Source organism: Parasteatoda tepidariorum, chromosome 7, assembly GCF_982258835.1.
Source record: "Parasteatoda tepidariorum strain Cologne lab strain chromosome 7, Ptep-v5.0, whole genome shotgun sequence".
Classification (NCBI taxonomy): domain Eukaryota; kingdom Metazoa; phylum Arthropoda; class Arachnida; order Araneae; family Theridiidae; genus Parasteatoda; species Parasteatoda tepidariorum.
In genome coordinates this window covers 64432862-64460854 of record NC_141761.1, presented here as the reverse complement: position 1 = coordinate 64460854, position 27993 = coordinate 64432862, and the positions used below count along the sequence as shown (strand labels likewise).

The following is a 27993-nucleotide window of genomic DNA, read 5'->3' as shown; positions in this document are numbered from 1 at the left end:
TTTTACTCTATAGAAACGCGTTTTAAAAGCACACATATAAACAAAGCAAACACGGGGGTTTCAGAGAGGTTTGTGATCTTTGAGCTAGTAAAAAATAATTGAATGTGCAGTATAAGTTGAAACAGAACAGTCTAAAATTTTATTTGTAACAATGGCTAATGCTGAAGTCGTGCGAGAAAATCATTTTCCGAACATTTCTGCCCAACGGAATGATTAAAATTTGTAAACGAATTTTAGTATCAGCGGCTAAACTAATATCTTCGAGCTTTCAAGAGTTAAAATAGTAATTATAATAGTTTTCAATAGCACAAACAGTTCTGAAGTTCTTAGAGATCTGACTGGGCGTTGTTTGACAAGGTCGGGCATAAACATAATTTTAGTAAAAAATGTACTAGGTAAAAATGTATTTAGTAAAAAATGTATTAAGACAAAAATGTATTATTAGTGAGTTCAAAAAGAAAATTGAAAAATGTAATAACAAAATCCAACATTTTTTATTTAAAATGTATTAAATATATGTGTCGAGAATTCCCACTTCTGCGCATGTTGTTTTGGTGCGCCCACAGCGCCACCAGTTGATGTTTTGATCTCAATCTGTGAACAAGCATGTTTAGCTCCGTACGATAATTAGATGTTTAATTGTTAATCCTTTTTTGTTTGTTATATTTCGTTATTAAAGTGATTGTCTATAAAACATGTTAGTCTTTTATGACTGAGCAAATTGATATTTATTACCCTCCAAAATGTGGCAGTCCTGGAGAACGGGGTAAGTAGCACTTACCTTAATTAATATAGAAATAGTTTTCTTCAGTTTTTGCTTAAAAATTGAAATTTGGCGCCCGAACAGGGACTGCCATTAAACGGTAATAAACTATTATTGACATTTATTGACTTTTACCTGATAACGAAATGTTGCATGTTTGAAATAAGACATTAAACACCAATTTAAAGAAATTAAGATTAGCAATTAAGAATAACTATAAATTGACTCACACTTACAGAATGTCTGAAGAAGAATTGAATAAATTAAAACGGAAACGCGGCTTTGTAAGAGCTTCGGTGACAAAGATAATTACTAAAATCGAAACTGACATTCTTAAACCGGACATAAGTGTGGAAGATCTCGAAGAATCACTCGAACTTTTTGGTGAAAAAAGCGAGGAATTAAAAACTATTGATTCTCAGATTGAGGGCTTAATCAAAATCGAGGATATGGAAGAGGAATTTAACTGTATAGAAGAGTACAAAGAAAAAATAACTAAAACAAAATTTAGAACATTAAGATTTATTAAGAATTTAAACAAAGAACTTGATTTAAATAATTCCTTTCAAGAAGCTAATATTTCTCTAAATAGTCCCGATCAGAGTGACATTCAAACCATTGAAAGGGAACGCATAAAGTTACCTAAATTAACTATTCCTAAGTACTACGGAGAAATTTCTGAATGGTTAAATTTTTGGAATTGTTTCAACTCGTCAATTAATGAGAATAAGAACCTCAGTAAACTTGATAAATTCATTTATTTGAGATCATTTTTAGGAGGTCCTGCGTTTAATGTGATTGATGGTTTAGAATTAACCGCGGAACATTATGATCACGCTATTGATTTATTAAAGCAACAATTTGGCGATACAAATATTTTGATTAATGTACACATTGAAAACCTACTCCATACATGCCCATTAAAAAACTCTAATGACGTAAAAAACTTCAGGAACATTTTTAATCACATACAAAAGAACATTAGAAGTTTAGAAAGTTTATCTGTTAAAAAAGATAGCTATTCGAACATTCTAGTTCCCATTTTAACCAAATTGTTGCCCCGTGATCTACTACTAGAATTCAACAAAAGAACAAAAAATCCTCTTGTTTCTGAAATTGATGAGCTAATCGATTTTTTATCATCTCAATTAAAAGCCAGAGAAATGACTTTCTTAAATTTGAGTACTTCTGTTTCGGAAATCAAAACACATGTTAGAATGAATCCTCACATTACTGAGAAGGAGTGTAGGCGCCAGCCATCGGCTTCTGCATTAATTAATGAGTGTTTTGAAGATCGGAAGAATGAGAAAGAGACTTGTCTATTTTGTAAATCTCATAAACATTACTCGGCTTATTGCACGAATAATAATTTGAGTTTGGAAGAAAAAATAGACATTTGTAAGCGGTCTGGCTCTTGTTTCCGATGCTTAAATGATAAAATAAAAAAAAGACACCTTTCCTCTACTTGTAAGGCTATCGTTAAATGTGAGATATGTTCCGGCAGACACGTCAGTATAATGTGTATGGGGAAAAGAAAAATAAATTCGATAGAAACAGGGGGGAAGGGGAATAATTCTGATCTTTCCCAAATGAAACCTGATACTGCCTGTGCTTTAAGTAACTCTTCTAGTAGAGAAAAAATAATGTTGCAAACTCTCATTGTAAGTGTTTCGGGAGGTAAACAAAAACATTTGATTAGGGTGATTATTGATACTGGATCTTCTTGTAGTTATATATCGGAATTTGCAGCGCGTAAGTTAAAATTAAAGAGTCTTGGGCAGGAAACAGTTGTGCATGGATTGTTCGGGGGGTTAAAGAAAAAAGAATCACATAAAAATTACACGATTAATTTAAGTAATGTGGACAATAGTTTTACTTATACATTAAATGTACTGGAACAAAAGACAATTTGTACCCCGATTCCAAAATTGGACAATAGGGAAATTATGAAGGAATTAAAAGGGCACGGAATTTATCCTAGCGACGTAACCGTGAATGAAACTTTATGTTTATTTGATAAGCATGCTAATGAAATTCACGGATTAATAGGTGCGGATTATGCTGGAGATTTATTTACTGGAGAAATTAAAAATATAACGAATGGCCTTGTCGCGATGAATACGCATTTCGGTTGGACCTTAATGGGAAGAACTGGAGAAAGTCCTATAACGAATGAAGTGCTTTTATCACTTCATGTTACTGACTTAAATATTTGTGACTTATGGTCACTTGATTCTCTGGGAATTACGGAACCGAATATTTCTCAAACGAGATCAGAAATTGAGGAAGCCGCGAAAGATCATTTTGTTCGGTCGTTAAGAAGGGATGGAGAAGGTAGGTATGAAGTGTCACTCCCATGGTTGGAGGTTCATCCTGAATTACCGGACAATCGAAACCTTGCCGAAAAGCGGTTAAAGTCTTGCGTAAAGGCGTTACAAAAACGAAACTGTTTACATGAATATGAAAACGTCTTCAGAGATTGGGTAGCCGAAAAAATTATTGAACCCGTTGATTCAGAGGAACTGACAAAAGATAAAGGTCATTATTTACCGCATAGACCAGTATTTAAAGAGAACTCCACAACTAAAATCCGACCGGTTTTTGATGCGTCTGCTAAGGAAAGAAATTCTGTGTCGCTGAACGATTGCGTTGAGAAAGGGCCGAATAATTTAGAACTGATCCCCAAACTCATTAACAGATTTCGTCAGGGGAAATTTGGGGTAATATCGGACATTCGTCGAGCTTTCCAACAAATAAACGTTGCTCCCTCAGATAAGAAATTTCTGCGGTTCCTATGGTGGGAGGGAGGTGATCCAGGGAAACTTATTGTTTATTCACATTGCCGTGTAGTTTTCGGCGTAAATGCAAGCCCATTTTTACTCGCCGCGACTATAAATTATCATTTAGAGAATGTAGATGAAACCAAGAGAGACATAGCTTTAAAACTTAAAGATTCCATGTATGTGGACAATTGTGTTGCAAGTGTGAACACTATTGACGAGTTAAATTCTTTCATTACGGTGTCTAAAGAATTAATGGCTTCAGCACAATTTGACCTAAGGGATTGGAAACATAATCGGCCAGATAGTGATGAGGAAACCTCAATTTTGAACGTGTCTGGAGATAACTATAAAGAAATCGTTTCAGTATTGGGCCTTAAATGGAATTTATACAGGGATACTTTATCTTGTGAGATAAATGAGGAAAATCAACCCATTCCGAGTAAACGAAATGTATTATCTATGTTAAGCCGAATTTTTGACCCTATTGGGTTTACAAGTCCTGTCACACTAGTTCCTAAATTAATCTTGCAGGAATGTTGGAAGGAGAAAATTAATTGGGATACAGGACTTCCGGATAATCTGAGGAATAAATTTCTAAAGTGGGCTAATGAATTAAAATATCTGAAAGAAATAGAAATCCCTAGAAAAACACCTGATCTAGATGAAAATTCTACTCTGCATGTCTTCGTAGACGCGAGCAAATCGGCTTACGCGGCTTCAATTTTTATTAGAAATGTTAAAGGGGGAATAGTTAACTGTCAACTCTTACAGGCTAAATCCAAGGTAGCACCCCTAAAATCGATAACAATTCCTAGATTAGAAATTCTCGCGTGTACCATTGGAGCCAGGCTCGCTTACACTGTAAGAGATGATTTGAATATGAAGAATGTGCAAACCTTTTTCTACACTGACTTAATGAACGCTTTATACTGGATTAAAAGGCAAGATAACTGAGCCACTTTTGTTGCTAACAGAGTCAATGAAATTCGAAAACTTACGGATCCGGAGGCTTGGCGGCATATTCAAGGAAAGTATAATCCCGCAGATTTGCCCTCGCGGGGATGTAATTCTAAAGATTTATTGAAATCCCATTGGTGGGAGGGCCCCCAATGGTTAAAACTGCCATTCGAGAATTGGCCAGCTAGTGAACTTTCTCCGGATATTGAAGTAGTTCTTTCAGAAAGAAAACGAACTATATCCTCAGCCACAAATTTAACAACTAATACCTTTGAAATCTTCCAAAATGTGTCTTCCTTCAATAAAATTGTGAGAATCATGGCTTACGTCATCCGATTTTATAAAAATACTCTAAGAAATCACAGTGATAGAAAGAAGGGAAAATTGGAGGTAGAAGAGATCGAAGCATCTGAGAAGTTCGTTTTGAAAGAAATTCAAAGAGAATCTTTTAATGGAAAGATAAATTTTCGAACTGTGAAAGACAGCGATGGTCTCTTACGAGTTGAGACAAGAATAACATCGAGAAAAGACTTAGAAACTTTTAGATTCCCTATATTATTGCCTAGCAAGCATGATTTGGTGGAAAAATTAATAATGGACAAACATATTGAACTGAAGCATGCCGGTGTTCAAACTTTGATGTCTCACCTCAGAGAGTCGTTTTGGATCATTAAAATCAGAAAGACAATTCGAAGCGTCGTAAGAAATTGCGTCAAGTGCAAAAGATTCTCGGTTAAGCCATTGGAAGCCGTAAGCATTCCACTCCCAGAAGATCGAGTCAGAGACGCAGCTATTTTTGAAATTATAGGTGTCGACCTGTGCGGACCTCTGCTTTTAAAAGGAGATAGAAAATGCTGGGTGGTACTCTTCACTTGTGCCATCTACCGAGCGGTGCACCTCGAAGTAGTATCGTCCCTGTCAACAGATTGTTTCATCTTGGCCCTTCGCCGATTTATTGCTCGCAGAGGACACCCGTCCACTGTATACTCTGACAATGGGACAAATCTTGTGGGGACGGCGAATCTTATGAAGAATATTAATTGGAACGAAATTGAAGACTTTGCTTCAAGGAAACGAATTTCATGGAAATTTAATCCTCCCTCTGCCCCTTGGTGGGGAGGCTTCTTCGAAAGATTAATAGGAGTTTTGAAAGGCATCCTGAGAAAGGTTCTAGGACGAGCTTGTTTGAATGAAGAGGAGTTAGCTACAGTAATATGCGACGCGGAAAGTTTAATTAATTCCCGTCCTATAACGTATCTTTCAGAAGATCCCGAAGATCTGTCAGCGCTCACGCCATCCATGTTTCTACAGGAAATTAAAGAAATTGGTGTTCCTGAACTTGACCTAATTGATTCAAAAAAATTGAACAAAAGATATTCTTATCGGTTAAAATTGCGACAAGACCTGCGAAACCGATTCAGAATTGAATATCTAGGTTTGCTTAAAGATAATTCTAAAATTAAAAGGGAGTCGTCTATCAAAGAGGGAGATCTTGTGCTAATCGGAGATTCCAACCATAAAAGAATACTCTGGCCATTGGCCAAAGTTGAAAAGACTTATCCAGGAAAGGATGGTAGAATCCGTTTAGTGGAACTTAAAACCCAATCTGGGAAACTATTAAGACCTATACAAAGACTTTTTCCGCTGGAAGTGTAACCATTTTGCTAATAATTTTATTTGTTTAGTTTTTTTCAGATGGACCATATAGACTAAGAATTCTGTTTGGATTCGAAAATATTTCTTCGAATCCAAAGGTGGGAGATTGTCGAGAATTCCCACTTCTGCGCATGTTGTTTTGGTGCGCCCACAGCGCCACCAGTTGATGTTTTGATCTCAATCTGTGAACAAGCATGTTTAGCTCCGTACGATAATTAGATGTTTAATTGTTAATCCTTTTTTGTTTGTTATATTTCGTTATTAAAGTGATTGTCTATAAAACATGTTAGTCTTTTATGACTGAGCAAATTGATATTTATTACCCTCCAAAATGTGGCAGTCCTGGAGAACGGGGTAAGTAGCACTTACCTTAATTAATATAGAAATAGTTTTCTTCAGTTTTTGCTTAAAAATTGAAAATATGCATAAAACTCAAAAATGAATGAAAATAACTTGTAGCAATAAAGAACTCGAAGGAATAATGAACTTATATTTGGAAAAGATCTATTAACATCAATTGTCATCCACTACAAGTTAAATAAAATGTATTTGAACTTGATTGGATAAATAGAAAGAATTATCTGTCACAATAAACCAGAAGGGAAAGTAATAATTTTATTTAAAAGAATGAGTCGATTTTAAATGCTTAATTTCTTTTAAATGTTATTTTTTTTAAGCATAATATAACTGTATTCTTTATAAATTGAAGTCGAATAAATTTTTTTTAATTTCTACTTTTGATACATTTGTTTTGTTTTTCGTTAGAGGAACTTGGAAAAAATATCTTTCTTTTTTTTAACGTTAAATTTCAACAAAAAAAATTTAATAAGTTTCATCTTTAGTCAGTGTTACACTCATGTTATTTAAAAATCTTTTTCAATTCTAGTGCATAAGTTTTCAATGCCAGTTTGATAAAAATCAATTTATTTTAAAACAAAATTTCTTGAGATAACATATTGGACATCTCCCATATTTTCTATTCTATATGGAATAAAGTAAAGTAAGGTGGAAATCCTATAGCGCAATATCGGTTGAGTATGGAGGCTAGTACAATACCTCCATCCCAAATCCATTGATTTTTTACAAGGTTCATCTTCCCCATCAATGCTAATCAGAAAGATTAAAATTATTGAATCTAAAATTTGAAAAGTGCTTCAAAGAAAAGAAATGAACTGATTAAATATTTACAAACAAGCAAGTCCCTCTAACTTTAAAATATCGCTGGCGCGACTTATAGTACAAAATTATAATTAATAAACCTCAATAATGTTGATTAATGAGAAACGAATACCAAAATTTACGGAAAAGACAGTTCTTTATTCTTTCCCTAGTCTTATTAACTATACCCTAGTTAATATTAACTTAAAGAGAGTCTTTTTTTTATTTAAATAAAAATTTATATTTGCTAATTCAAAATAAATATTTGTTAATTTATTTAAATAAAAAAAAGATAAAAGGGGTAGAAATCATATTATTACGGAATAAAATCGAATTCGGATGTTACAAAGCTCCTTCAATAGTGAACATTTAAAATACCCAGAAGCCAAACCAGAAATCAAAATTATCTGTTTACATATAAAAAGGAGTCTTTTTGATGTCAGCAACAAAGGCAAATTGATGTTTTCTAAACCTAAGCATGATGCACAATGAATCATCCTGAATTATACCTCCGTTGTACTGTAAACAATTTAATGATGTTCCAGTAGAACTTAATGCACTTGCTTTAAACACAAATCTCAAAGGGGTACTTTTTTATTCAGGTCTAAACACACAATGACGAGGAATATAATACTGCACATCTGGTTCTTCAGACTCTTGTACTTCCTCCATATGACCCATATTTAAATACTCTAGCATAAATGCTTTGTGAAGTTCACAAAATTGAGGTTCTCTAGCAAGGCGATTCCATAACGAATTAAAACACTTTACTTTTACAAACACAAGCTTTTTTCTTAGATTCACCCAGACACGACGGATCTTCTCTAAAGGGCATTTTAACAACATATTTTCCACTCTCAGTTCTTGAATAATTTTCAAGAAAATGCTCTTCACAAATTTCAGCTTTTTTAGTTTTTGAAATTTTAGACTCTCTCTCTCTACATTTTCTATTTCCCAAAAAGTTTTTAATGTTTTTTCTAACTCAAAATTATCTGTAACGAGCCCACAATATATTTTATTTTCGTTTTAGGTCGGAAGACTCCCACTGACAATATACCCGAAAACGCTATTTTGTTATTTTAAATTTTGTATCCTGAAGGATAATGTGACCCGATTTTAAGATTTCACAAAAGTGTTCTGCTCCTTACAACAAATCAATAGGACTCGGAATAAATATTATTTAGCGATAGAATATTTACATTAAGAGGATTAGCTGGTGTAAGTTCTGTAATTTTAGGAATTACTGCAAAATTTAAGTTTAAATCAAAACTCTTATCTCTATTTAAAATAGTAGCATTAACTTTCGATTTTTATTCCCGATACAGTTATATTTGAACTTGACCAATTTAAATTAAGAGAATCTGCTAAGCTTTTATTCATAAAATTAGAATTCGATCCCACGTCTAATAATCCTCGAACTTCAAAACACTTATTTGATTCATCTTTAATTAAACAAATAAAAGTGCTGAGTAAGATTGTTGTTAATTCTTTTCCCATTGTAGTAGAAGAAAATATATTTTCCCCACCCTCACATACGACAAGCGTCTCGTAATACACAGGCATTTGGAAAATTGGTGCCGAAGAATTCAAGGACGATTGAATGTTCCTATTTTCATTATTCATTTGATTCCAAACTATTTATTTTTTGCTCTCGCGGAAAGTGAAGAGAAACATGATGCCTTTTTCTGCAAATACTACAAAAGATTTTGTTTCTACACTCACTTACGTTATGATTATTTAAACAGTTAAAGCAAAAATATTTTGATTTAACGAACTCAACTCTATCACTTACGGACATATTTTTATAAATACAGTCGGACTCGTTTATAACGAGCACAAAGGGACCGTAACATTTACTCGTTAAATCCGAGTGCTCGTAATAAACGGGTACTTAAGACAGGCGTGCAACCAAAAGAGAGGGAGGGGACTTGGGAGGTCAAATGATTGAATTTACTCAAAATTTAATTAATACTTACTTACTTTAATTACATTAATTAATTTAATCGCGTTTTTTTTATTTCGCGAACATTTCTTATCATTTTGAAAAAAAGATAAGACAGAAAGACTAGAAAGATGAGAAAAAAAAATTGCAAGACAGAAAAATATTGCTCGCTAAAACCGGGTCTTGCTCGTTAAAAGCGACTTCTGTTCCATAGACTTAACATTGATCCAACCAAATATTCTCGTTTCCCTCGGTAAATCCGAGTTCTCGTTAAATCCGAGCTCGTTATAAACGAGTTCGACTGTAGTACATTTATACAAAGGATGAATTTCATCACATAAAATTCATTTAGTATTTTTTACATCCGTTAGAAACGCTTTCGACATAGTTTTCGAGTTATTTTTATAACTCATTCTAGCATTATCAACTACGGGTTTTCCCCTAGAAGTATAAAATAAATCTATCTCCCTAGCTAATTCTACAGGTTTAAACCAAGAACTTTCTTCTTAAATTTATAAAGCACATAACCTCTCTATCAAGTGTTTGATTAATTTTATCAGATACTATTAATTGCTTTAAAGTTTCGAAGTCAGTTACATATTTTAACTTTAAATAATATTCCCAACTCGTTATTAATGTAGACGCGAATTGCACGTACGTTTCACTCGTCATTTTTTACGCTTTCCTAAAATTCTCTAAACAGATTTTTTTTGGGAGGGATGGCTCGAATTCTCTCAAAACTATAGTTTTAACTTTAGAATAATCTCCTAATTCGTCATCTTTAATGTATGTAATTATATTTGTGGCTTTTTCCCCAAACAGATTTAGAAGAATTTCAGCCTTAAATTTCTCAGGGACATTTTTTGAAATAAAAGCTCTTTCTAATGACGAAAAGAAATATCCCCGTCCTTCTGGTCTATTAGGGATTTTATGAGTTAAAGTCCTCACACTTTTAATGAGAGAGTCTAAAGATTCTACACTTTCGTTTTTCTCACTATCAACAGGTAGTTCACTTTTAGATTCGATTCGCAATTTAGCGAGCTCAAGTTCCGATTTCACTCTTTCAGCTTTTAATTTTTCAATTAATCGGATTTCATCACTTTTTCTTTCTTCGATTATGTTATTTGCTAACTCTTCAACTAACTCAATGTTATTTTTATACGTATCAACGCGTATCACAACTCTGAATTGCTGTAATTAGATCAACAATAGTTTTCATATTAGAAATGTCTACATTAAGCTCGACAGCAAGCCGAACATAGTCCTCTTTTTTAGCACTTTTAAACATATTGAACTTCAATAACTAAATAATAAATCACGTACCTTTTATTAGGTATATTATCCACTAATTTAAAGTGACCACACGTCCCGATTTTGGCGGGACAGTCCCGCTTTTTGGTGGACTGTCCCGCGTCCCGCTGATTTTTAAAAATGTCCCGCTTTTTAGAAAATATCTGCATTTCTTATTTTAAATGTACTGTAAAAATATATTCCTATTATTTATTAAGTATTATGGTGAATATAAAGAAATAAAAAATACATAAAATGTGTGCAGAGTAAACTAAATTATGATACAATGTACCAAGTTAGATTTACTCGGTGGTGTGCGATCATTGTCTTTACGTCTCGGCTTAATTCAGATAAGTGCGGACTGCCGTTAGACAGTGCGGTTTTAAGTTTTCAATTTGGCGTTCGGTTTGACTCATTATTTGATTGACAAAGGTTGAGCAATAGTTGCCACAAAGTAACGGTCAATAAGGTAAAATTTAATACTCTTTTTTAGCCTTTGTAATAATTTTTTTATTTATTTCTAGTATTTACCCACAAAATAAAAGATGAGTAAAAAAAGAGGATACAAATTTAATGAAGAGCTAAGCAGAGAATTTCTATTTATTAAAAGTACCAAAATAGACTATATGGTACGGTGTGATAAACGCAATGCTGAATTTTCGGTCTCACATGGTGGAAAAACGATATTACTAAACATCTAGCGACAAAGAGGCACAAAAGATTTTTTAATAATGCCGTTTCCTCATCTAAAATGGAACAGTTTTTTCGCAGTGCTAGCTTTAGCAACACGGAAAAACAGCTAGCATTAGCGGAAGGGCTATTTGCTTTCCGCACCATAAACCACAATCAAAGTTTCAGATCAATGGATTGTACGTCGCAAGTGATCAAAACATTATACGACAAAAAATATGCATGTGTAAGGACAAAAACCGAAGCAATTATTTGTAATGTTTTTTCACCATATTCGTTTTCACAATTGCAGAAAGAATTAGAAAAATGGGCATTTATGTCCATATATTCTGATGCTTCCAACCACAAAGATTTAAAATTATTTCCCACAGGTGTTAGATTTTTTGATCCAGAAACAGGAATTAAAATTAGAATACTAGATTTTGTTTCATTGCCTGATGAAACTTCACAAATAATTTTTGATTTAATAAGTACTATTTTAAAAAAGAATAATTTAAACAATAAAATTATTGTCAATTATGCTGATAATACTAACGTAAATTTTGGTGGAAAAGCTAGAAGAGGCATCAATAACGTTTTTACGAAACTTAACGAACATTTGAAGCAAAAAAATATTGGAGTAGGTTGTGCAGCGCACATTCTATACCTATACTATTCAAACAGCATCTGATTTACTTCCAGTTGATGTTGAAAATATTTTTGCAAACATTTATTCGTATTTTTATGTATATATTGTGCGTGTTGAAAGTTTGACAAAATTGTAATTCTTATTTCATCCCATTTGTCCCGCTTTGTCTCAATAAAAATGTGGTCACTTTACACTAATTTCACTTCTGATAGCTCTGATAGACAGGACCAACAATGGCTCTGACGATAGCTCAATTTACATAAATTCTCGATAAAATAAAAGTTCTCAAAACTCAGAAAATGGACTGTAATTATTAGTCACAATACTTTATTCACATAACTCATTTCTCCCATCCGAGCTCTTCGGATTCATAACACACACTAAAATTTCATAGATGGTGCTTTTGGCATCAACAAGGAGCTTAGATTTGTTAATTTTAGAACTATAGAATTTTTTTTTAACATTTTGTTTTTATTTTCGGAAACTTTATTTTATAAATAAATTATCTTGTTCGACAAATTTGATAAACATTATAACTTATGTTAGAAAATAAATTTTAAAAAAATACATTCATATACAGGAAACCCCTATAAATCCAATAAACTACAAATTATATTTTGTTTTTAAATATAAATTTTTTTTTATTTTAAAATATTTCATAATGGCAATTTTCGGATTTGTAATAACGATGTGCAAGACTAAATCCACTCATAATCAAAAATTATGAACAAAAGTTTGATTTTAAAATTTTATGATATGAATAACTAATACGTTTACGTAATAGTATATATGTTACGTTTAATATAATTAAAAAAAATATTTTGTTGCAAAATAAAAAAAATTATAATATTTTAGATTTTTTTTAATGCATACTACATTTCCATTAAATAAAGCAATGTTTTTATAATTAATTACTTTAACGTTGAAAAATGTAAAACTTGTGCCAAAATTGTTTGCAATAGTAATATGAAATTAGTTATTTAAATTATTTAAAAAAGCATCCAATGCGCACACAGTGTTAACAAAATTTTTAATTAACATATTTAAATGAATGAAAAATGATTCAAATTAATATTAAATGTTATTTTATAAATAGAGAATAATTAGATATTAAAATATTACTTACTTTTTTCAAAAAAGATGAAGTCTTCTCAGGGGCCCCCATCAGGGTTGAAGGTGGGCGCGCGATGCGCCCATTTAAAGCTTGGGGGGGGAATTTTTACACTAAGTAAAACGAATAGTTTGGGGGGGGGATTTAGAATTTACCCAAGAATGCGCCCAAGAGCTTGGGGGGGGGATGGGGGCTACTGAATCTTCTTAAAGCAAAGTTTCATAAATAAGGATTCTCAATCTATGTGTAGAAATACTTGTTGAACCACCGACAGATGGCAGCGTTTATTGTAAATTAAATTGTAACCGCAACTGTAAAAAGATATTGTTAAAAAAAAGAGATATCTACGCCTTTTGAATGTAGCCTTTTGTCCTGTATATAACATGTTATAATATATTTTTGTTGTTACTTACCCCTTTGTGGTTATTGAGTAGTTTTCCTGTTTCTCAAGAAAACGAGAAAAATGATAAATTCACTAATAGTTTAGATAAATCTTCGGTGTATTTCATAACCCATTGGAATGAATTAAACTCGAAAAGAGAAACTATGCACATTAGTATAGGTCTCCGCGAATAAAAAGAGAAACGTTTTTTTCTTTTCTTCTTTATGGTTACTTTTTGGAGGAATAGCAAAAACCGAAAAAAAATCATCTTTGTGTCAATAAGACATCAAAGATACAGTTCATTTGTTATTTAGAAAAAACTATTTTTTAAGAGGAAAAAAAGCATTCCATCCCATGCGGTGATAACAGTATTCCATAGATATAAATTCCCTATATTAGTTATTCCCTATATTAGTTCCTGCAGTATTCATATGGGCATTTGTTCATTCCAACCCCCCATGAGACGATAACCACTGGTATTCAAAACTTTTGCTATTCATGTCATCCTTTATCACAGGCAATTTTCAGAAGATGAATATTCTGAACACACAATTCTGGAGAACACCACATTCACAATGATAGTTGCAGTCAAAAAAAGATCAAAAGAGCCGTCTTTTCCCTTTCAGGAATGACAATTTTAAAAGGTCAAGGTATTTAAACACGAAGTTAGCTGTGAATGCATATATATTGCACATTAATTTTATAAATTAAAAAAACATAAGCATTTTTTTTAATAAATTTTTTTTTTTTGAAAGCTTACCGAGTTTTAGAAAAAGTAACGATTTTATTCGACATTTCCGTTACAAATACTTGTACTTTTTTCCTAAAAAAGTAACGAAAGTACAAGTAAAAGTACTAAATTTAAAAAGTAACGAAGTACAAGTAAAAGTACGTACTTTTTACTTGTTCCGGCGGTACAAGTAACGAAAGTAAAAGTACTGCCATATATGTAAGGCACAGGGCCCATGCCCAAGAGTTTGTGAGTTTGATCCCAGTGCGGTCGAAGACACCCCGTGTAGTGAATGGTGACTGATACAAATTCATTTTCTTCATATTTTTTGAAGACAATGAAGTTTTTACCATGAAGTTTAATGTGTTCCATTTGGATCATTCTTGATCTTTAATTTGATTAGAATCTTATGCTGAAAGAAGCAAACATCTGAAAATTATTATTCCAACAGGGTTCATGCTGTCCTTAAAACACTAAAGGTATAAGGAAACCAATATTGAAATAAAGAAGTTATCTCTAACTTTTTATGATTTTACATTTTTTAAGGGATATTTTTGTTATTTGCTCTACTCTGCATATAGATCTACTCTGACCGGTGCCGATGAAGGTCGTGTTTTTGTTTGCTAGTGATTTTTAAGTAAATAATTCCATTATTTATGTGATTTGTGAAATTATTTTGTGATATTTCCTTGAATTACATTGATATTGTGCTGTGTGATCGATTTGGTGGTGTTGCGTGCAATATTTCTTGTGCTGGGGGATTTTTGCAAGATCGCTTCAAGATGGCGACGGAGATCGCAGTGATGTTTTGATGTTTGTTAACATGATTAAGCAGCTATTATCGCATTCGATCAGCTTAGTGTGATAGATTCTGCTGTGCTTGATGTTGACACATGGATTACGCATAAATAGCGAGTGAGTGCTAATAACTACCCTCTTGATATCAAAACATTTGTGTTCATTTCGTGATTTCGCCATTTTATTTTCGGTTGAAAACGGATGGTTTAGGGGACCAGTCCCAAATTGCTTAATGTTTCATTGATAATAATTAATGTCTCACTGCTAACTACTTGGATGTTGTCTCCAAATTGAACATTGTCAACTTTTCGGGGACCATCTCCACATTGACACTTTTAAACTTTTCGGGGATCGTCTCCAAATTGAGGTTTTTCAAATTTTTGGGATAGACTACAATTTGAGCACGGACTTGATTACTGAGGGGTTATACATAAATTGACATTTTCAGGACTGTTGAGGGGTCTAGCATATAGTAACTTTTTAGACACTGTGCTTTATACTTGCTTTTTGGGAATCAACTCCGTATCGCTTTCTGGATGATGATTGAGGGACTCTGCAAAACTTAATCATTACCTAGGTCATCTGGTAACGATTTCTAAACGCTATTTATGTTCTTGCTGTTCTTTTTCGTATTTTATTGGAACTGATCAAGTTTGATCCTTTCCCTATTGATAGATTTTAATTTATTATTACTATTTTACATTTAGTTTTATTGTGTTTTAACTGCATTTATATATTGTGTATTGGTTGCAGCGTTTTAGCACCCTCGGATTTTATTCTATTCACTTGGTAATTACTTTTAGTGTTTATGTGGTTTTTTCCATAAATCTCTTATTTGACTGTCAGTACTGAGTGGCCCGAGGAGATGTCTACGACATCTTCGGAGGCAAGGGAGGTTATAGACATTGGTGATAATGGAGGTCCAGACATTGGTGATGATGATTGGGCAGGTCCAAACACATTTTATGACGGACGGCACGGCATTGCAGACCAAAATAAGAAACGTTTTATACAAATATACCTGCAAAATAGCTAACGGCGATAGAGCCGAAATTCTTACGGCAGTGACGGAATTATTGATAATTATTGGTAAGAAAGATGCTAATTTGGCTGTAATGAAATATCGACTCGACAGTGCAGCTCGATACCACGGAACACGCTATCAACGACACCGCCGAAAATAATGATCGATCATACGCCGACGCTCTCAAGGGATACAAAGAACGGGAAACCCCGATGCCTCAAAAGACAAGGCCCAAAGATTACATTGCTCTAATAAGACCAACCAACAGTGATACAACTAGCGAGCAAACAAAATCAGACATTTTGAGTAGCCTTGATCCAAACAAACTCAAGATCGGAGTGAAGCGACTGGCTAAGATCAGAGACGGGGGAAGTTTGATACAGACAAATACCGAGCGTGAATTGAAGATCCTTGAGCAGGAATTCAGAGGAAATACTTTGATGGAGAAGTATGGGATTGCCAGACCGAAATTGATTAATCCATCCATTATTGTCCTTGGTGTTGATGGGGACATTGGTAAGGAAGAACTCGCAGAAGCGCTCATAAATCAGAATATCATCGAACAGGAAGATATAGATGTTAAATTTCCCCAGCGCGCCGGTAAGGATAAGAATAATTGGGTTGTGGAAATCCAACTACTAGCTTTTAATAAAATTATGAACATCGGAAAGTTGAACATCAGATGGAGCAGGTATTTCTACAGGGAACATCTCCGTGTCAGACAGTGTTTCAAGTGTTCTCAGCTGGGCCACTTAGCTAGGGATTGTGCTAACGAGCAAATCTGCAGGAAGTGTTCTCAGACTAGTCACCAAGACAAGGAATGCAAAAACTTAAGGTATGCACTAATTGCGATATAGCCAATAGAAAATTTAAGGCCATCCACGACATCAATCACAGCCCATTTGACATAGACTGCCCCCAACTCAAACGTGCCAGAGATCAGCAAATTAAAAGGATAAACTATGGACATTAATACCCACGTTGATCTTACTTTCGGCCATCTCAACCTCCATCGATCCAGGGCTGTCAACATTCAATTAAATCACGATATCTTAGACTTAAAACTTGATATCGTCAGTCTTAACGAACCGTACTTTAATTCCCAGGGTTACATTACTGATTTTACTAGCAGCATTAAAATATACGCCGCGAACGAAAAGCCAAAAGCAGCTATACTGATTAATCTTAATGATCTAAACAACTACTGGATCGTTAATGAGCAATGCTTACAAGTCATTGGCTATACTTACCATAATACGGAACATATATTCATATCCATTTATATTTCCCCCAGCGAACCAATAGATAATTATATCACTAAACTGGAGTCCATGGCGACGCGCTACGTAACTAATAACTTACTGATTTGTGGCGACTTTAACGCCAAATCCCCTGTTTGGGGGGAGGGGCACAGTGACACACCGATCTGGACCAGTTATCCAATTTATCCATCACTTTGACCTTTATCTTCTTAACGACCCAAATAGTCTGCCCACTTACTGTACACCTCGGGGCCAGAGCTGGATTGACTTAATTATTGCTAGTAGTCTCTGTTATACCAATTTCATGGTTGAGGACAGGATCACCGCCTCTGGTCACGAGCTCCTAACCTGTTCTTTCATCTCGGATACCAATACAGCCAGAATCTCAACACTTGACGGAGTCACGAGATTTTATTATAATAAATTACGCTGGATTGACCTTAAAGCAAAACTTACCGGTATCACGCAGGCGTATGATCCGAATAGTATTAACAGCATAGAAGGACTTAATAGTTTCATCAAAAACGTTACCAATGACATCAGTACCATCTGTAAACAAACAACTCTCAGGCGCAATACAAACAAGACCAATGCTAGGAACCTCTTGAGGAACAACGCGCTCACGACTATGAGAAAAAGGGTGATAGCTTTTAGGCGAAGATTCCAGAAAAGTACTGACGTCCTGAGCAGAGCACAATATAAAATCGAATTTAAAAAACAGCTCGCAGTGTACAGGAAAATGATCAGGAGCCAGAAAAACAACAGTATCAAACAATATGTCGATAGCTTCACATTAAACACGGCTTTCGGTAAACAATATAAGATTTCAAAGGGCATTAATATTAGGAACCAAAATAATACCCTTACGACTAAGGAAGACGGCACAAGCACAAAAGACTATAGGGAATCCATCACAAATATTCTAAATCATCATTTTCCCTTGGTACAGGAAGACGATACCCGAATTCAATTCAGTGGCAACCATGACCCACACTTTACACTCGCGGCAATAGAGCATGTCATCAAAAACATAAAACCGAAAAAAGCTCCGGGCCCAGACGGAATTCCAGCCGAGGTGTACAGGGACATGTATTACTGTAATAAACACTGGTTCAAATCGGTATTGAACAAATGTCTTCAATTGGGTTCCTTTCCAGATCCTTGGAAAAAAGCCTCTGTCTGCCTGATTCCCAAGCATGGCAAAAATCCTCAATTACCGCAGAGCTATCGTCCAATCTCTCTGCTCTCTACCTGAGGTAAAATTTTGGATAAGTTGATTGCTGAGAGATTAATCTATTTTTTAGAAAGCGATAATATCTTACATGAAAATCAATTTGGCTTCAGGAGAGGCAGGGGAGCGGATGACGCGCTTAAATTTGTTGTGGACTATGTCACAGCTGCTAAACACGAAGGTAAACATACAGTGGGCGTCGCCATGGACATTAAAAATGCTTTCGGCTCGGCCAGTTGGAGGCTGCTTAAGCAGGAATTAAATAGTTTGGGTTTGGGCGACTCGGTGCTGGCGGTGGTTTTTGATTTTTTAAACAATAGATATGTTTGTTTTAATCGAAATGATGTTCTTATAGAATCACCAACCAATGTAGGGGTACCCCAGGGCTCGTCCCTGGGACCCATTTTATGGCTCATACTCATTAATTCATTGATCGTCAATTTTAACTATTATGATTTCAGTTTGCTTGCCTTCGCCGACGACGTCTTTTTACTGATGAAGCATTCAATACTCTATAGAATCGACAAAATAGGCACAGATATTATACAGTCTCTTACGGACTGGGCCAGGGAACACAGCCTTGTTTTCGCACCTGAAAAGACAAAATTGATCACATTTCTTAAAGACGCCAAATGTCTTAGAAGGCAACCGCGTATCAAAATGGCTGGCACAACTACTGCCAATATTAAACCAGTAAAAACACTTAAATATCTTGGCGTGATTTTTGACCCTCGGTTGAGCTGGATGCCACATCTCGAGCAGTTAAAGTCCGATGTCGACATCTTTTACAACAAAATGAAACAGTTCAGTAGAGCCACCTGGGGCTTGTCCCCAAACATTCTTAAGCAACTTTATCTCCGAGCTATTGAGAAAAAAATCACATACGGAGCCTCTGTATGGTATAAAAATAACGTGAAAATTAATAAGAAGTTGAACTCCATACAGCGCGTCCCCCTTCTAAATATCACCAAATGCTACTCCACCGCCAGCACAGAGGTTCTCCAAATTCTTGCTGGTATTCCCCCCATCGACCTAAAAATTAGACAGACTTGTACTATAAAGAAACATCGGTGGACGCGAGATAAGCAAATCATTTTCGATAGCGACTTCCAAATCAGAGAACTAGATGCCTTACCGATAGATACCCCAGTACACCATAATCCCTTGGATTTCAAGATGATAGAAAGGGGCTACAGCTCACCGAGGGGTGTGGGTTATGAAATCTATGCAGACGGCAGTAGAAGACAAATAACAAATTCGGATACAGGGTTGACCGCCCTTATGAAAAAATCGAGGTATAAATGAGGTATAAACGAGGTTTATTTTAAAGGTATAAAGGAGGTTGTTGTTTAAATACCTCGTAAAGGTTGAAAAGGGTGCAAATGAATACCTCAAAATCAACCTCAAATATACCTTAAATATACCTCCAGAGGTATATTTAAGGTATATTTGAGCCTGAAGTATATTTTTTACACTTGTGGAAGTATTTATTCAACAGCCTATGGTGTGTCATTTTACACTTCAGCTTATTATAAATCTACCTCAGGTGTATTTTGTTCGACATCAGGTAATTGTTTTTCAACCTCAGGTATATAATTTTATGCTTGTAGAGGTATATATTTATCAACCTGTGCTGTGTCGTTTTACACTTCTGGTTGTTATAAATCAACCTCAAATGTATTTTGTTCTACCTCAGGTAATTATTCTTCAACCTCAGGTATATAATTTTATGCTTGTAGAGGTATATATTTTTCAACCAAAGGTGGGCCATTTTACACTTCTGGTTGTTATAAATCAACCTGAAGTGTATTTTCAATAATTGGAAAGGTTATTTTTAATTAACGTCATGTGTTCCATGTTCTATCTTAAGTTATTATTTCGTAACCTCAAGTATATATTTTTGTATTTTTAGAAGCATTAATTTATCAACCAAAGATGTTTTTTTTAGCACATACGAAGGTGAGGTGTTATACGGACCACCTAGTTTATTAATTTTTAGACTCACTATATAAAAAATATAATATATATATAAAGATATTATATGAAGAATAATGTACATTACATTTTTTTCACTAGTAGAGATCATTTATCAACCTTAAATTTTTAATATTAAACCTTCGGCAGTAATTGCTTCTTTTGTTAAGCTATAAAAGAAAGTTTCAAATGCATAATTCTTCTATAATTTTAATAGATTGATTTAAATCATCTTAAAATAACACTTATCCAAATTCTACAGTTAGTAAAAATTATTTATGGGACTCATACTCGTATTTTTAGAAGATAGTTGTCTAAGGTGCTTGAATTTTTAAAGCTATAAAACTACAAATTTAAATAATTAGTCAGCTGAAATTCAAAGTACTTTTATTTAAAACTAAAATGTCACTTTTTTTACAAACCAACAAAATTATTTTAAATACTGTTTCCGTCCACATATTGAAACTTGTAATTATTGGAACCTAAAAGGAAAAAAAAATATAAATTAGTACGAAAGTCATATTTACAATAATAGTGGCAGGTCTTAAAATATTAGAAAGTATTTTTTTTATCATTTAAATTAACTGGATGAAATTAATTTTCCTTTTCAGATAAATATCTTCTGCCATTTCTATTCAATCCTCGTAGCTAAAAAGCATGACATGTATCACAGTCACAAAATAAAATACACTGAAGACAGTATTACCATTAACAACATTTACAGAAATTCAAATATGCAGGGTGTTTATAAAGTCTCGGACCCATTTTGATGTTTAATAACTCATAAAATAATAAAGATAGATTAAAATTAATAACATAATGGTTAGATAGACTCAAAAACTTTCATGAACCTTGTCAATGAACTTCCACGTGTGCCCCCTTCGTCGCCCGGAGAATATCAAGTCGATAGTCAATTTCACGCCAGGTAGCGGCAAGCATGTCGGCATCCACAGAGGCTATTGCGGTTGTAATTCTGGCTTTTAGGCCATCAATGTTCGACACGATCCTCCTGTAAACATTGTCCTTTATAAATCCCCAAAGAAAAAAGTCCAGCCGCGTTATATCAGGTGATCTGGGTGGCCAAGGAATTGGACCTCCTCGCCCAATCCATCTTCCTGTAAAATGGTCATTCAAAGAACTACGAATGATGATACCCCAATGAGGTGGTGCACCATATTGTTGCAAAAAGACATGTGGCTGAAGCTCTTCTAGTTGTGGAAATACGAAGTTTTCCAACATGTCTAAGTATACGACTGATGAGATTGTCTTTTCTGTAAAAAAGAAAGCTACCTCTCGTGAAATTGACTATCGACTTGATATTCTTCGTGCGACGAAGGGGTCACACGTGGAAGTTCATTGACAAGGGTCATGAAACTTTTTGAGTCTATCTAACCATTAATGTTATTAATTTTAATCTATCTTTATTATTTTATGAGTTATTAAACATAAAAATGGGTCCGGGACTTTATAAACACCCTGTAGAATTCCAATCTTATTATGCAATTTTAACACTTTTTATTTTTCTATACATCTGTAACATTATGGTACTTGTAAGTTTAATAATTAGATTCCCTTCCCTTTCTTTTTTAAAAATCTTTAAACTCAATAAATCTAGTCTATATTTTTCAACTTTTGGTTAGACTTCATGAAACTAGCAGCTTTTTTTTTAAAATTTTTGACGCTGATTCTGAAAAGGACTTATGTTATTGTCAATCACATCAGAGTTTCTTAAAAAATAGTTATTTTAATAATTTTTAATCAATGTAATCAAGAATCTACAATCGTTCACTAAATTAAAATTTTAATTAATTACGTTTAATAAATATACGTTTAATAAATTACGTACCAATTTTTATTCTTTTTTTACACTCAATCGAATAGAACAAATTACAAGCTGATAAGGAGCATTTATTTTAAAGTTGTGAGTAATTTTATGTAAGGAAAATGTCTAGGAGAGAATGATTTGAAATAATACTTTTAAAATAAGTTGAGTATAATATCTCCTATATAACTTATAATACCGAGCAGAATAAAACTAATAGTTAGTTGTTACAAACACTTGTTTAAATATAAATACACATCCCATAAGATGAAACTCAAAATAATGCATATTACTTTCAACAATAAATGTTTTTATTTGCAATTGATTTTATTCAATTCAGGATTAAAATTGCATACTATACTGACTTATTTCTAAAATATTTAAGATTTCCGAGACTCGCACATTTTTGATGTAGTGAACCATAAACAGCTGCATGAAAAAGCTCATAACCTTGAAACAAATTGTCATATAAACTTGAAATCGGATTTAATTTCATTCTGCCCAATATTCTAATAAGTAATAACAATCTGCTTAGTAAATAATTAACGTGGGTAAAATGCGAGAAAATAACATGTAGTGAAAATAGCAGTTTTGTGATCAAACATAAAGAAGTGAGCTAGTACAATTACTAGTTTTCAATTAATCAAATATCTAGCAAACTATTGTTATCAACAATTACATAAATTCTGTAGTTTATTAGGAGAGATTACTTTTTCTTTTAGGTATAAATTCAGAACTATATCCTAGGGGAAGGATATATATATATATATATATAGGATATATATATATATATATATAACGATAAACATACAGCTATAGTAGAATTTCGAAGCAAAATTGCTATTTTAAAAATCTTTCAATTTTCAATGATTTATTTATAAGAGAAATTGTGAACATTTTTCTCAATTAATCAGCGTTTATACTGCTACGTTAAAACATATACATTTAAGCAAAATAAAAAGAATAGTTCTATTTGACTGAACTACAAAAAATAAAATATACTGTGCATAACCTGCTGTAACGATTCACCAGTAATGTTACCTAAAACAGTGACGAGAAATATTTCGGTTATTCTCTCTTATTGCTAAGCCTACAACGATAGCCTCTAAGAATATCCTCCAACTTAAATTATTTAAGATCAGGACGCGTCGTTAAAACAAAAATAATAAAATTTAAGTTTCAAAATTGAAGCATATTTGATTAAAAGTGATAAAACTAAATTAATAAATGTCAAGCACACTTACCGAATTTCGAATAGACTTTCGATTGTCAACACACACGCCATTTGCCGGCTCGCATGGAACTCTGGGAAGTGAGTTAGTTAATATGAAGTGTACTTTAAGCAACCTTAAAACAAGCTTAGGTATAAATAAAACGACTTCAACTCCTCAAAAAATACCTCACTCTCTTTAGTTGAAATAAGGTATATTTTTTTATACCTCATAAATACCTCAATATCGTAGTAGAAAATAGGTATATTTTTTATACCTCGTAATTACCTCACTCTCGTTAGTTGAAATAAGGTTGATTTTTTTATACCTCATAAATACCTCTTTTGTTACAAGTGTAAGAGAAACAACCTCGTATACCTTAAAAATCATCTTATCAGTCTGGATGATTTGAAGTGAATTTAAAACAACCTCAAAATAAGCTTAGGTATAAATAAAATGACTTCATATACCTCAATAAATACCTTTTTATCGTTAGTTGAAATAAGGTAAAAATTTTTATACCTCAAAAATACCTCTTTTGTTACAAGTGTAAGAAAATAAACCTGGTATACCTTAAAAATCTCCTTATCAGTCTGGTTGATTTGAAGTGAATTTTAAGCAACCACAAAACAAGCTGAAGTATATATAAATCAACCTCGTACACCTTAATTACAACCTTTACGAGGTATAATTTTTATTGCTGTTTTCTCTGCAACCTTAAATATACCTCAAATATACCTCAAAACAACCTTAATACCTCAAAAATACCTCAAATCAACCTTAAATATACCTTAAATTTTCATAAGGGCGAGGATAGAGTGGGCTGTGGTTTCTTGGTGAAGCTTAATAACAACACCATTTATCAACACTGTGCTAGACTTAATAACGATGCAAGTGTATACCCCGCCGAACTCACTGCCACAATCACATGGGCAAACGCTGAAAATATTAATGCATTTAATTTATTTTCTGATTCTAAATCCTCGCTGCAGTCGCTAGAAAACCCAAATCCGAATGACTCACTTGTGGAAGAAATTAAGACCATGGTCAAATATAAAACATGCTGTCTCAACTGGGTAAAGGCACATTCTGGGGACATTGGCAACGAGGAAGCTGATGCACTTGCCAAACAAGGCACTCTTCTTGGCGGGGTTGATCACTATTATCCTCTTTCAAAACCACAAATCAATTACAGACTGAGGCAGGTAAGCAACGTAATCTGGCAGGACAGGTGGTCAACCACAACAAATGGGAGACATACCTATATCTTCTACCCAATGGTCAAGGAATATAGACTCTCCAGCGATTTCTTTCTTAATCAATTTCTCACGGGCCACGGAGTTTTCGGCGAGCATCAAGCTAGGCTATTCCAAGCTACAGCCAGCTGTAAATACTGTGGAAAATATCAATCTCTTAAACACCTAATCGCCGAATGTGACAAATTCCGGACACTCCGAGGAAATCTCTTTCGTAATATGAACGACTTGACTTTTTGGTTCCGATCTAACGCACAAAAATATGCTATCACTGAGATTATTAAACGTACCCTGGTAAATATAATGAATTTGATATAGCATTTGAATAGAAACGAATTTGATATAGCATTGGAATGCTATATCAAATTCGTTTCTATTCAAATCTAAGGCATACAAGTCATTGTCAACTAAAATTATAGGATGTCAACTAAAATTTAGGATAAGCATTAAATATTATTATATTTATTTATTATTCCTTTATTTTTTGTTTTATTATTTATGTTTATCATTGTAAATTCTCATCTTCTTTTATTTTCAAACTGGAAATTGTTTTGTATCCTTTTGTTGATCAATAAATTTTCACCCCGGATGCCCCCGCTAGGGGGCGGGACGGGGCTGAGCTTTGAATATAGTTAAAATACGGAAAACTAGCTAATGGTACAAAATTTTCACATTTAAAGAAGTTAAAAATAAAATAAAAATCTACATAATGCTTTATAAAAAGTTCATATGTTAAAATAGTAAAATCTGGGGAAATTATAAATAATTTATCAATCGATTCAAAATTTATTTTTAAAAAAGAGTAAAACAAAAGCAATCTTTGCTTTTTGGGCAGAAATCAGCTAAAAACAAATCTGTTGACTGGAAATTCCTTGATATTTTTCAATGAAATATTTAAAAAAGAAAAAAAGCCTTTCCGACCCGAACCAGCACAAAATTAAAGAAAGGCTACAGTTTTATCTCATTTTTGTTCATTTTTGTTCTCTCAACTTAGTTGCTTAGCAACGGGGTATTTCTCTCCTGTCAATTCCGCAGTTAGAGTATGGTTATATTAAATTTCTCCTCAAATTATGGCGATATTTTCTGGCCTCTTCTGGGATGGATGGCAAGTATATATAACTTCCCAGCACCCCAATTTTTAATCCAATTTCTCCGAAATTTTGTCTTCCTTTCTATTTGGAGGGTCAGGGATCCAAAAATGCAAACAAAAAAATGTTTATTCAGAAAAAAAGCGTTTCTTTGTCTGATTTTTAAATTCACTTAATAGTTAGCACTAATTAATTAGCATATTTGAAGTCACCCCAAAAAAATCATTAAGATTGCACTTAGTATGTGAAAATCCAATCATTAGAACTAAAGTTAGTCAAGGTTACATACATATTTTTTGCACACTATATATTTGAACTCTTCAAATTTACAGATTTTGGGCATTTTAATGCTTTTTGCTATGTCTGGGACATTTTTTGGAGAGACTCGGATACTTTTGGACATTTCGACGATTTTAAACACTATAACTTGCGTATTCTGACCAAAATCTACATCCTGGTATTATTGCCTCTGATATTGAATAAGTCTTTTAATGTGATGCATGTTTCACAGCTGTTCCATCGCCTTCTTGAGGAGAATCCAAGTGCTGCAGAGAAAGTGATTGCAGTTCATGGTGATGTCAGTCAACCTAATTTAGGAATGAGTGATAAAGATTATGCCAAAGTTACTGAAGAAGTTACGATTGTCTTTCATATTGCAGCAGTTGTAAGTTTCACAAAACCTCTAAGGTAAAAATACAGAATTTTAAGTTTTTGTTTCCAATTAATAAAATATTTTTGTTTTAAATACAATAGACTAACAATAAACCATATTATTCGATACATTATTTGTCTCAGAATAAACCTACATGGATAAATTTGTGTTGATAGTAATACTAGAAAATCTTTAAATTTATATAACATAGGAGGCATAATAGAGTAGTTAAATTCAGTCCCTCTTTAAATATTTTCACAAAGGAATAATTTTACATAGTTCATTAACAAGTAAATATAACTCAAATAATAATAACAATAGCCTTGAAAATAAACATTTTTCTAAACACCGTTTCTAACACATTTCAGTAGAAGCTTTGAATTTCATTAAAATCCCTAAAAAACTTCTCGAAGCTGAGAATAAATATATGATTATTAATGAATCCATTTATCCATACGGTGTGAACAGCAATTTCAGTTTTAAATCTTATAACAGTAATGAGTGTATTTCAAATTTTTTAAACTTAGTTGAAGACCTATCTGGATATAGGTTTAAAAATAATTATAAGCGCAAAAATATACCCAAACCAGACTATTTAATTTTAGGTTCTACTAATAAAATTGGTAATAATCTTAACTTAAATACAATTCTTATTAAAAATAAAAGCCTTCTTCCTATTCAATCAAATTGTAAACCCACTTTAAGAAATACAAAAAGTCTAAAAAATTTAATTTGCAATTATAAGGATTTGGCTACAATTAATTTGAAATATCTTTGTAATTGTACTGTATGTAAAGATACTTCTTTTTTTGAAATCTTCCATAATCATGTTGTTACCGGAGATTTAGATATTATTGATAATGATAAAATTGAAAAACCTTTGTCTTTAGGTTATAAAATTAGACCCTCTTTTTCAACTTCTTAAAATAAGGTTATTTCTATTTTTTATAAAATTCTTGATGAGTATATTTTAAAATTATCTTACAGATATAATTTTTCAATTGAATTTTTTTTTTGAATGGAGAGAAAATATCAGTAAAAATTTTAAAATTAGCATAAAAATGAACAAATTAGTTTTTCATAAAGATTTAAATTTTAACTCTGTACTAAAATTATATATATTAAAATATTAAAAGAATTCAAAAATAAATTTTTTATTACCACTGTTGATAAAGCTAGTAATAATTTTGTTAATTTTTGATGACTTTTTTCCAATGAACTTATCAGCAATATAACACACAAAAAAAAGACTCAACACAAGCAGTGCTATTATTATTAATAAAGTAAATGCAGTTTATAAAAGACTCAAGATTAAACCAAATAATATTAACTATTTTCCTCCTTTTTTTGATAATTCAAAATTCCGTAAAAAAACTCAAAAAATTAAAAATTTATTGCTAGTGGCGTTAATAGTAACATGAAAAAGTCGGGATTTACTTTGAAAATATTCTTAAAAAAGTACACAATAAAATTAATAAGCATACTAAAAATAATAATCACCTAAATTGGAATATTGAAAATAGTGTGCAGGTTTTAAATACATTAAAAACTTTAAATTATGTTAATTCTCTGCACTGTTTTGATT

At 32.9% G+C, this 27993-nt stretch overlaps 1 protein-coding gene across 1 annotated transcript in view; it reads left to right on the top strand.

Annotated features, from left to right (window-relative positions):
• LOC122272127 (fatty acyl-CoA reductase 1-like) overlaps positions 1 to 27993 on the top strand; it is a 102203-nt gene that overhangs the window by 7096 nt on the left and 67114 nt on the right. Inside the window, exon 3 of the mRNA XM_087167950.1 lies at positions 26268 to 26443. Coding sequence (XP_087024076.1) covers positions 26268 to 26443 — 176 coding nt within the window. The remainder of the gene's footprint in view (positions 1 to 26267; positions 26444 to 27993) is intronic.